At 35.5% G+C, this 12581-nt stretch overlaps 1 protein-coding gene across 4 annotated transcripts in view; it reads right to left on the bottom strand.

Moving 5' to 3' along the window:
- c3b.2 (complement component c3b, tandem duplicate 2) overlaps positions 1-12581 on the bottom strand; it is a 46082-nt gene that overhangs the window by 21255 nt on the left and 12246 nt on the right. For 2 of the 4 annotated variants that reach the window (XM_005174032.4, XM_009296391.4), the window contains exons 13-21: positions 12365-12520; positions 11531-11743; positions 11252-11452; positions 10946-11104; positions 9968-10097; positions 6281-6346; positions 5128-5647; positions 4970-5055; positions 1157-1296 (exon numbers count right to left, since the gene is read on the bottom strand). The exons of 1 other annotated variant lie outside the window; for it this stretch is intronic. In XM_005174032.4, the coding sequence (XP_005174089.1) occupies positions 1157-1296; positions 4970-5055; positions 5128-5647; positions 6281-6346; positions 9968-10097; positions 10946-11104; positions 11252-11452; positions 11531-11743; positions 12365-12520 (1671 nt within the window). Of the gene's footprint in view, positions 1-1129; positions 1297-4969; positions 5056-5127; positions 5648-6280; positions 6347-9967; positions 10098-10945; positions 11105-11251; positions 11453-11530; positions 11744-12364; positions 12521-12581 lie in introns of all 4 variants that reach the window. One more of the 4 variants, NM_001100020.1, reaches the window with a different exon arrangement.

Raw genomic sequence — 12581 nt, forward strand, 5'->3', positions numbered from 1 at the left:
AGTCTTTATGCATAGTATATATATATTGAAAAAGGGAAAAACAATAAATGGTTGTATGAACACTGTAATATTTAAATTATTTACCATTAAAAACGTGTGAAGGTCACGTGACCATCAGGAAGAACGCAGCATCTTATTTCTCAAAGGACGCGTTCTCTGTCCTCGAGGTCTCCCGAGTTCGTTCTTCCGAGGACACCTGGCAAGACCGGTCTTCACAAGAACACAAGTCTGTTCTCTGCATTCTTAGAATTGAGAAACAGCCTTTGTTGGCTTGATTTGTTATTGGTTTCTGTGCTAATTGCTTGCTTGCTAACTTGCTTGATTAAATCTGTGTTTATATCCCCATTTTGTTCAGTTTTGCTGTGATGTACATTATTGTGTGTCCTCACCTTTATTTACACTGTGTGTCATTTTGATTTAGTCACTGTCTGTTCTTACCTGTGTGTAATCATTCATTCCCTTTCCTCGTGTTTCAGTACAGAGGTTTGGTAGAAAGACTGATAGGTAAGTAGGTCACGTGACATACATTTCAACACATAGAAGTTTGACTGTCTAGAGATACACTAGGGAAGGGGGTAAGCACCAACCTGTGTATTTTTGGATAAGTGGATAGTGTAATTTAGGTAAGACATCTTTGAAGGTTGAAGATTTATTTTTCACATTTTCATTTATTAGACAAGATTAGAGGGGATTTGATAATAGTAAGACTGTTTGGTTTTGATTCTTTCTTTGCTTTAGCGCCACCAATAGCCAGTCTTTCTAATTTATGTTTTGTTTTAGTTGATGGTTGTAAATAGCTCACTCACTGCTTCACTAATCACCATCTGTAATAAATCACATTTTTGTACAGCAATTCTGGTTTGTGGTTTTTACTTTGTACAATTTTCTCTGATTTCCCAGAGATGGGTTGCAGCTGGAAGGGCATCCACTGCGTAAAACATAAGCTGGATGAGTTGGCGGTTCATTCGAAGCCGAAAAGAAAATGAATGAATGACAATTTTCTCTGAGTGTTTGTTTGAACTAGATCCTTGGTCAAGTGTGCAACCCCACTCCCCTAGATTGCCCAAGGGTTGTAACTAAATGTAATATCTGAGAAAAATACCTCTTTAAAACACAAATAATAAGTCACAACATTTACTGATGGTGTGGAACGAACCTCCAGTGTTGAGTTCTTGTAGTTGTGGATTACAGCTTTGATTTCCACTTGTTCATTTCTGGACACTGAGTGAGGCAAACGCAGGTCGATGAAGAACGGCTTCCACACGCGGACGTTATACGGTTCAGCAACGCAGACACCTGCCAAAATTATACAGACAGATAGTACTGCTCAGTCCCTGGACAACTGTAAATAGCATTTTCTAATACTAACATTCTTAAAATTTGGTGACTGAATGAGCAGATTCTACTAGAACAACAAAACAAACAAAATTTTGTTTTTTTAAATGAACTGTACGTGCAATATAAAACAACAACTAGCATTCAGTAAAAATAAAATAATTAAAATTCAGTATTTTAATGTTCGTAAAACAAATGATTCAGCTTTTTGCTTACTAAATTACTCAGATTTAAAGCTAAATAATTACTCATAATTCAACTACAGAAATGGCTTGGCATCACATTATTGGTAAAAAAATATTTCTAATTCATATGCAGAATTCCTTAACATGTTTCCTTAAAATCTAAATATGGTTAAAGCATTTGTAGTTCACATACAGAAATGCTTGAAGTAGCATTGGAAGTAATTTAATAACAAATATGTATTATTTTTATGTAAACATATTTAATATTTGTATTAAAAGCCCAATTTTAATTAAGAAATATAATAATAATAATGATGATAATAGGCGAAGCAGTGGCGCAGTAGGTAATAATAAATAAACGTTTCTTAAACTTGTATTTAAATATATTGTTAGTGATTTCCCAGAGATGGTTCACGGCTGGAAGGGCATCCACTGTGTAAAAACTTGCTGGATAAGTTGGCGGTTCACTCCGCTGTGGCAACCCCAGATAAAAAAGGGACTAAGCCGACAAGAAAATGAATAAATAAATAATAACAATAATGTTAATTTGCAGAAAAAGAAAGCAATACAAGCTAAATAATAAGTTCTGTTTATTTGAGGATGGTATTGAAAGCTAAATCAGGGTTTCTGCAGGTTTCACAAAGTCAAAATTATGACTTTTAAGATTTTTTTAAGACCATTACGAATGAAACTTCAGACTTATAGAGGACTTTTATATATAATATCATTATTTGCTATTTTTTAGCCATATATTTTAAATAAATTGTCAAAACAAGTGTCACCCAGTCATTCCCCTCGCTGGCCAGCAGAGGTCATCATCACCGGACTTTTGACATTACGTCATCCCCACTGACTGATTGTTACACACACCTGCAGCATATCTCCTAATCACCATGCTCACACATATAAGCAGCACACACACTCACCTCAGTGCGAAGTCTTGTTCTGCCCCAGCAAACATTACTGAGTGTTACTCTTCCTTGCCTGCTTTCCTGTTGCTTACCTGGACTGTATCTCGACCTTGTCTTGCCTGCCCTGAACCCTAGCCTGAATACCGACTTTGATCCTTGCCGCCAGCCTCTGACCCATGCCTGCTTACTCACCTTGTGTTTACCTGCCACCAGCCCTTCGACTTGATACAACTGTGTTTTATGTGAGTTTGCACACAAGTAACATCTGTGTGCTTATTGTTGTTATTATTCTGATAAATAAACATACTGCAAATGGATCTCTCTGTGTCAGACCCTTCGTTACAACAAGCAAGCCCTAGTTATATACGTACCCATTTTTCAACAAAACATATCTTTGAAAAAAAACTTTTAAAAACTGTAATAAACTTAATGTATGCACAACAGTCCGTTCAGGACAGTGTCCTCACCATATATAGACTATAAATAGACATTTTAAACAAATATGATTGTAAGGACAATAAATAAACCACATAGTAAATAAAGTTTGGTTAAAAGTTCAAAAGAGTTGGATTGTTGGGGATTGGATTCGTGTTGGGTAGTTTTACATAGACATAAGAAAATTAAGACCTGGTTACAAATATTTAATACCTACAAGACAAAATTTGAGAGAATTTAAGAATTAAGAATATTTGTTTTAAAACACTGTTGCTCCGTGTCAGCATCTGAACATCTGAAAACGGGGCTGCTGATATTTGGATTAGGGCTTTTTTTTCAGCAAGGTTTAGCTTTTTTAAGTTCACAAGGTTGGTCTTGCATTCTTTCCTTATAAGTCCCCAGGACATGTCGGGTAAATGTTCAAGGCATCAGTGTACTTTAACTTCATTCGCATTACTCTGGCTATGTTGTTTCACTATTTTAACAATAAAATGACAAAGACTTTATAAGATTTAGAGAACACCATGTAAATAAAAATTGTTTAAATGATCCCGTTAAATATTACATTAAATAATCATACATTCATATGCAGTAATGATCAACGCATAGCTTAATAATTATTATTATTATTAATATTATTATGTTTTAATATCATTATTATCTGTCAGAACCCGGGTTTGAACTTTGCCTTCTCTTTCTTTTTCTGAAAGCGTTTTCTATCTTTTCTTACTGACAACTTTCTAATTTGTCTCCAAATTGCTGTTTAACTTCCCAAAGCTGATCGTCTTTGACAATTAGTAGCCTCACTTGTTTATTGCCAGCTGCCTTTCATTTCTGCTGATTGCTGGTCCTATATCTGAGGGTGTTTCGCTTCTCTTCTTGCCAGAGTGTTAGGTTTCTTACAGGCTTCTTGTCGGTCTGTTGTCTCTGCATTCTCTGTGCTGTTCTCTGGAGCTATTCTGGTTTTGATCTGCCCTGCTGGAGAATTGAGAATCCTTTTTCTTGCCATTGCTATTTCCCTGCATTACCAGGCCTGGACCAAAAACTAGCTTTATTTTTGGCTAAAATTCAGCCCACTCCTGATTTTCTTTATCATGTGGTGCTACAAATTTTTGTTAGAATATTTCCTGTTTTGTTACATGCTGCCTGTGGTCTAGTCTTTAATTTATTTTTATTAAAGTCCAAGATCTCCTCTTAAATCTCAGTAAGTTACTGAGTCATTTTTTTTTTTTTTTTTTTTTTTTGCTTATTTAATTAAAAACCCTATTGAATTGACCTCCTCTGCTTTTGGGACCTTTATACAGACATCCCTGACACCATCATTAGATGTTGGACTTCTAAACATGATATAAGGAACTGCCTATTTTTAATTTATTATCAAAAACTTAACAGACACCACAAATGTTAAGGCATCGTGTAGCTGCATTTTTTTTATGACCGTCCTCTTTACTGTGTGCATATTTATAACAAACTGATCCTATAACAGAACTGCCTCCTTTCATTTGCATTGTAAATTACAAAACGTGCCCTGTCTGTTTTGCTGAATATCAGTTTTAATAATCAATAATGGTCATTATAAAAGCAAAATATACAATAAGTTTAAACAATATAGGAAATAAAGGCAAGCAATCAGTCAAATGTGCAGAATCAGAATCAATATATGAACTTATCTTTGTGCTCAGCCTAAACAACACGTAATGGGTTTGAAAGACCAAAAAGTTATTAGATAGAGACAAGATGAATAAAATATCATGCTTAACACCTTTAGTTAGATGACATCCAGTGGTAAATCCTAGATGAACTGTTTGATGTGTGCTGCTCTCACCTGGGGAGGTGTGTTCAAAATACCTGCTGACTGCCTGGAGCTCAGACCACCGCATATGATGCAGCGCATGCCAGAGTGCGTTTGTGTGTGGTCATGTAATGTGCGTTTTCAGCAGTGTAGTGTGGACAGAGATCTTTCAGAAATGCTAGGTGAAACGCCAGTGTGAATCGTTTTCGTTCTACAAGGCCATTTTAAAACTAAAACAAATTAGTATAAACGAGACCTTAACTATTTTGTTTAATCTACTTAAATTAGTTAATTTTGTCAAATTTGTTTACCTTTCTCAGGTGAGGCACTGACAGCTAGAAACCCCCACTGTGTGATACTGTCTGGAAGAACGGTGTCCACTGGAAACACAGCCAACCTGGAGAAAAAACAAAACAATTAATACAACAACAGTGCGACATCTACATCGAGTCAAATGCTAAACTCTTACCCATCAGACTTGGCAGTGCTAGGCAGTCTGATATCGGTCCACAACCACGACTCAAAAAACTTGCTGCGCACATAAATATCTTCTAGATCAGACAAATCATCTTCCTCAAACACTGAAGCCGCCTCTTCTTCCTCTTCTTCTACAACGACTTCACGATAACTGTCCTGACGAACTCCGACATCATTAGCTCTGGCATACAGCTTTGGCATGGGTTCTATCATTCTCGCTCTCAATATAACCTTTTCTTCCATATAATCATATTCTAAATATGGTAAGTCAAAGAGGGTGGGTAGAGAAGTGGTTGGCGGAGCAGTGGTTGGTGGAGCAGTGGTTGTTGGAGGTCTGGTAATGACGCCGAGCTCCTCTCCTCTGTATTCTGCACAGCAGCGCAGGAAAGCCAACACACAGCTCCAGTCCTCGGTGATGTAGAGGGAACGACGGTAGCATGAATAAGGCATGGGAATCTCCTTCATGCCGTCCACACAACACCTCTGCAGGAGCTCATCTGAATAGGCCTTCTCTGAGTGAGAGAAACAAACATGATTAGACGGTTAGGTTAGCTTCTGAATATCTGTGCTTCTGTATCTTCTTCAAAGAGACATGACATGGAAACTAAAAAACTGCACTGACTTTTCAACACAGATTCAACACTTAAATGTTCTAACAATGTATTTATTCAATCCTGATTTAAACAAACACTCCATTTGTTTTGAAAATAGGAACTGAACGAGTTGAGTTTTAACATTTTTTTAATGCATTTAGTCAATCTCCGGGTCTGGTGGAAGAACTTTTAGCTTAGCTTAGCATAGATTATTGAAACAGATTAGACCATTAGCATCTCCCACAAAAAAAGAGCAAAGAGTTTTGATAATTTTCTTATTTAAAGCTTGACTCTTCTGTAGATGCATTACATACTACATACTAAAACTGACTAAAAATGAAAAGTTGCTACAGTATTTTCTATATCAAGAAACTATACTCTCATTCCAGCGTCATAATCAAGGAACTTTGCACCTGTAACATGGCTGCAGCAGGCGCAATGATAGTATGTATTGCCTGAAAATAGTCCCGCCAGTTAGAAACTGCTGCCTGCTGCAAAATCCATGTCATGATTGCTTAAAGAATATTTGATACACTGATAATTCCGACTTACCGAGCTGATCTCTGAGCTGCAGTTTGGCTGCAGAACGTCTTCGCCGTTTAGTTTTACTGGAGCAGTCTATGAGAAACAAACCAATAAAAGTACATAATAAAGTCAACTGTCCATGGACAACCCATATTTTTTCATTTCAATTTTTGTTAGATTTAGGCTACGTTTAAAAGACAATGATATAGCTAAAAAATAAAACATTTTTCATTATCTTCTCATTATTTTTTTTTTTATGTTTCATGTCTACAAAATGATCCACGTTTACACATATCTGCAAAAATGGCCCAAAACACTGTATTATGTATGTAATGTGTCTTTTTGATGCGTTTACATGGACACGACAACAGAGGCATTTTTAAAACCTACCTCTTTGAATTCTGTTTTTTAGATTTGTGTGTATCCAGTCACAAAAACACTGTTGTTGTGTAAAAAAAATGGTAACACTTTACAATAACAGTGAATAATGATGTATTATAGCAATTGTAAAAAACTGTGACACTTTTTTCAATACAATTAACAAGTTTCCTAAACTCTTAACACGGTTAGCACAACATCCGTCTTCGTGGGCTATACAATTAACACATTTCTTGTTGCTTTGACACAAATTGCATCCAGTTAACACAAATTTAAAATGCTTGAACTTCTTTTACACACAAACTCAACCAAAACCAAAACAATGTAATTTTACAGTCAAATTTACCAATGCTTTCACACAGTATGTCAGAACAGATAACATCATGTTCTAAACAGAACCTATATAGGCTAAAGCCAAAGTAAACAGCTGTTCATACTGTCAATTGAAACACAAATATATTCCCTGCATATATGTATGTGTGTGTGTGTGTGTGTGTGTGTGTGTGTGTGTGCGTGTGTGCGTGTGTGCGTGCGTGCGTGCGTGCGTGCGTGCGTGCGTGCGTGCGTGCGTGCGTGCGTGCGTGCGTGCGTGCGTGCGTGCGTGTGTGTGTGTGTGTGTGTGTGTTTGTGTGTGTGTGTGTATATATATATATATATATATATATATATATATATATATATATATATATATATATATATATATATATATATGACAGATGACAGCTCCCATCTCCCATATGAACATGATTTCCATCTAGAAAGCACACTCATGTGTTGAGATTTTTCAAATCACATAATCATTCTGTAAGCTCTAAAAAGGGACTCATGAGGTTTTTGAAAGGAACAGTAAGCACATTGCAGAACTCCGTCACCAATACGTCCAGATAAGGTTATGCAATACAGTGACTCCTTTATGCACAGTGTGTTTTGCAGTAAACGACTCTATAAACCTGGCATTCATTAGTACATATATTAGCTATAGTACAGTGAACCATTTACACTGTGTCTAATTACTTTTAGAGAGTCATGAAGTTGGAGGTCAATCAAGTCCCACATGAAATTATCTATGTTGACGAGGCTGGCTTCAACTTGGCGAAAAGGCACCGCCGTAGGAGAAACATAATAGGCCAAAGGGCCATCGTTACCATGCCGGGCAAATGCAGAAGACCAGGCAGAATAGAAAATTACTTTGTTTTTTTATTGTACTTGCGATGGTTTTTCTGTTTGTATATCTAGCAGTGATGTCCTTTTGCAAATAAAGTCTGTACTGCACCAATTCTGTGTCTGTATTTTTTAAAATCAACTGTAAATTTTATAAAGCAATTTTTTCTTTATTTTTGTATTGAATCTTTGCAGTAAAAGAAAGAAAATGCCTGCATTTACTAAACCAACAAAATGAAAATGTAGAGAGTCTTAAAATATAAGGGCAGAGCTGACACATAAACTAATGCAGTTTCTGTAATTTTAGCTGATGCTAGTGTTTTTATTGTCAGTGTGTTCTGATTGACTGAATGTCTCTGTTGAAAGAGAACACATGTTAGTGTTTTGAACAATTATGTCATTTTGAAACATGTTTGCAGTGTTTTGTTAAACATGGTGTAGTGTGTTAGTTTATTATTGTGTTTTAAAAAAATGTTTAGAAGTTTAGTTTACAATGTGTGATTTTGAGCATGAAATTAACTGTTTTGCCAATTGTGTGTTTTAGGTGTGTTGCTGCGTTAAGAGTTTAGCAAACTTGTTAAATGTATTGGAAAAACTGTCATAGCCATGGTAAAAAACTGTAATATGCAAACTAAATATTATTTTATTATGAACTAATGATGAGTTAATGCATGTGCTAATCATGAACTAACTACAACATGATTCACATGACTTCATGTTTAAATAACAGCTACCTTAATTACTTGTTAGTACATGTTGTTAATTAACATATTCATTTACATTTAAGTTAACCAACATGAACTCATGAGGTGTTAATGTATAATTATGGCGTGACTTTAATTAAAGGGGCACATCACCATGAACTCATCCTGTGTTTAAACTGTTGATGTTGACAACACTTTTCTATTGTTATTTAGTGTAAACACAGTAGACAGATGTGCATAAGGCTTTCATGAGAAGTAAGGAATGGGGTCATGATGACCCTCCAAGTGAAGTCATTATATAATTATACATTAACATATCATCAGTTCATGATGGTAAAATTAAGCATAAACAAATGTGGTATTTAATTTAAACAATTATGTACTATCGAGTAATTAGGGTAGCCGTTGTTCACACATGAACTCATGTTGTAGTTAAAGTTAGTTTATGACTAGCACATGCATTAATTCATCATTAGTTCATAAAAAAGTAATGTTTAGTTTACATATTAACGCATCAATATTCATGTACTGTTATTGTAAAGTGTTACTAAACAAACAGGCAAATTTGATTAAAAATGTTTACAATTTTTGTCTGAAAACATTGTCATGTAAACGCCCCCTTAGATTTCATGAAATAAAAATGAAATTACTTTATTAGCTCATAATGCTTCTCCATCTAAAAAACTCTAAAAAATAGTTTAAACATTGAAACTTCTGGTTCATATGTGCTCTGACTTTAATAACCTTACCTAAAAATCCAAGCAATTGGTCAAGGTGACTCTCAAAATAATATTTTTCCTGCATTTTGTAATCCATTTTGACAACCTCCATTTCGCACTATTAATTGTGCCCAATTATGAAATTTCCAGCTAGTTTTATATACACTTTTAAATTATTACATGTTAAATAATATTTAAAATGCATTCTATTATTAAAATAAAATAAGTAAAGACTTAATGTTACAAAATATTAAAAATACTGATAAATAATGAAGCAGCACAACTTTTCTCAATGTTGAAACATTTCTTATTATCATCAACAGCAGTTTAGATGGATTACTGAAGGATCATCTGATACTGAAGACTGCAGTAATGATGCTAATAATTCAGGTTTAGAATATCACTGGAAAAAATGACATTTTAAAATGTATTAATATACTATTAATCAAGTAATGATTAATAGAATTGTAACTTTTAAATGGAATATTATGTGTCTAAATATATATCTTTTCTTCTTTAAAGGCAATCTTCTAAAAGATTTGTAGCTCCCCATCTTTTACTGGTTATAGTTGTTGTTGTTGTTGTTGTTGTTGTTGTTAAAGGGACGAAAACGCAAAGCATATGCAAGATTTGTAAGTCTATTTCTGTATGAGAGATAATGTAAGTTATATATGTATTTTCTTTTGCAAACTCAAAATAAAAATAAATGTTAAATGTAAATGTAAAATGTTTCTGCTGTGTCTATGAAAGACCTTCTTTGGAGTCAGTTGAACCTCCTGTGCTGGAGTGAAACATCAGTCCTGCATCACTGAAAACACCCATATTATCCTTGCCTCCTCCTGCGGTGCAGCCCATATCAGCCTGATCCACCACTTCCCACACCTGAATGAAAGAGTTTTTTTTTATTTGTTTTACTTTTTTCATTGAGGAGAAAGTTCTGAAAAGAACAGTGCACAGGGTTCATACACATTTTTACAACAAAGATTCTTTCAAGTCAATTTTCATGATCTAATGTTTCATGTAATGTCTACAAATACATGGTAATTCATAAGAAACATTTAAACTTATATAAGCATATCATAAAACCAGCAATAGTTTCAATTTATTTGTATATCTTTGTGAAATAGATGATGCTTACACAGCACCTAATAATGTGAGAGCACGTTTTTGGCCAAGAAAAGAAAAGTAAAAACAACTAACCTCAATTCCAATATACAGATGTTTGTCAGACTAATTTGAGTTAATCTTAATAGTTTGTTAAACTAGTACTAGTAGTTAAAAGTACTTCTATTATGAAGCTGGGATCATCACTGCACTTTTCGCTCTAAAGACTTCCATTCATAGACATGCGAATGCTGCAGACCAGAAACCTAAGCACGTGTTTCGCAGATCACTGCATACGAAAGTTCAAGCTTGGTGAATTCTTACCTGTAAAATCACGTCAGGTGATTGCGTGAGACCAATAAAAGATCATTTAAAATATGGAGCAATCGCTCACTTTTATTAATGTTTAAGTGTAAGTCGCTTTGAACAAAAATATCTGCTAAATGACTAAATGTAAATGTAATTTCCATGACTTTTCCAAAACCTTGTGGGTTTTTCTTTTATTCCAAAACTTTTCCAGGCCTAAAAAATGCCATTGATGCTAAAAAATGCCATTGAAAAATTCCATGACTTTTTCAGATTTTTCATGACCATATGAACCCTGAATGCAAATGACAACCACTCACCTTTTTCTGCGTCAGGCGGTTTTTACTCAACAGGAAGATGGCATTATCCACAGCTACCAGGCTGACCTTTGCTCCAACATCACCTTTCACTTGAAATTTAAAGCTGCTGCCTGGTGAGTAAGAACTGACTATTTCTCCATCCACTGGTCCAACATTAAGCTAGTAAATCACAAATAGACTATTAAATGTTGCATTCATTAGTAAATTAATGAATTAACTGGTGCCAAATTTATATCAAAAGCAGTTCCAGGCATTTAAAGACTTTAATGTTAATAATAACTGCTTATCAATACCAAAAGAACTCACCGAACCTACACACCGGTCCTCCACATCAACAAACACTGAGTCTGCCACCACTTCAGCCCTATGCTGCCATGGCAAAACGTAATACGCCACAAACCGAAATGCAGGTAGCATTTCTGAGGTAATGAGCAGATGAACGCTTGTTACGTCCTGGCCTTTGACATTCACTCTACCAGCCTGAATTATTTTCCCCTTATTTAACACCTGGAAAAGAATTATTAGTATGAATAACACTGACAATACAGTCCGCTTTAATACTGAAATGTCTCCAGGGTCACTCACAATGTATGTGAGATGCTCCACGAGGGCTCTGTGGTTTGGTAAAGAGGATTTGATGTACACTTGGACACTGATACTGCCACCGACCACCACTCGACTTGCTCCTACTGAGACGTGCAAGTAGTTACCGTGACTTCTAAAAGTAGAATACGGCTTGACGTATACCTCTTGAATGGCCTGCTGTTCTGGTTTCAGTGACGGATCCACTGTCTCCACCTATATAATGTTAAATATACAGTATTCAGCAGACACTTAAATTGCTCCTATTTTGGCTCATTTTCATTGAGTGGTCCAGCTGAGTATATTATAGACCATTTTGAAGAATGTAAACAAAAAAAAAAATGATCCCAATGTATTTCCTGTTTTACTTTTTTAATTTCTATGGCTTCTGAGAATCTAAAAAGAGCCCCATATTGTTAAATACTGTTATGGTAGCTGTTTACCATTGCAATATGATTGAATTGCCTCTTGTTACAGTTATAAACTAGTTTGATAACAAGTAGGAAATGTTCATGGGCCGATGACATGACCACATTAAAATTGTCGTACAATATGGTTTATAGCAGGGGTCACCAAACTTGTTCCTGGAGGTCCGGTGTCCTGCAGATTTTAGCTCCAACCCTAATCAAACACACCTGAACAAGCTAATCAAGGTCTTACTAGGTATACTTGAAACACCCAGGGCAGGTGTGTTGAGGCAAGTTGGAGCTTAACCCTGCAGGGCACCGGACCTCCAGGAACGAGATTGGTGACCCCTGGTCTATAGGTACAAAGTAAAGTAACTTTCAGCACAAATGGGGCTTGCTGTTTTTGTGTGTGTTTATGCGAATGACTTACTTTCAACATCTGGGAATTGCCGTATGGGATGCGCTTTTTTGGCATGTTGATGTGAATGTTGATGGTGCCACTGTGGACACTGATTGGCCTTTTAAGAAAGGTGACTTTTACAGGAATATTAGGAGTTGGAGATCCATCATGGTTACTCACGATAACCTAAAAAAAACCCACATGTTTGCTAATTGGAAAATGCTAACATCATGATGTAATATCAACT

This window comes from Danio rerio, chromosome 22 (assembly GCF_049306965.1).
Source record: "Danio rerio strain Tuebingen ecotype United States chromosome 22, GRCz12tu, whole genome shotgun sequence".
Lineage (NCBI taxonomy): Eukaryota > Metazoa > Chordata > Actinopteri > Cypriniformes > Danionidae > Danio > Danio rerio.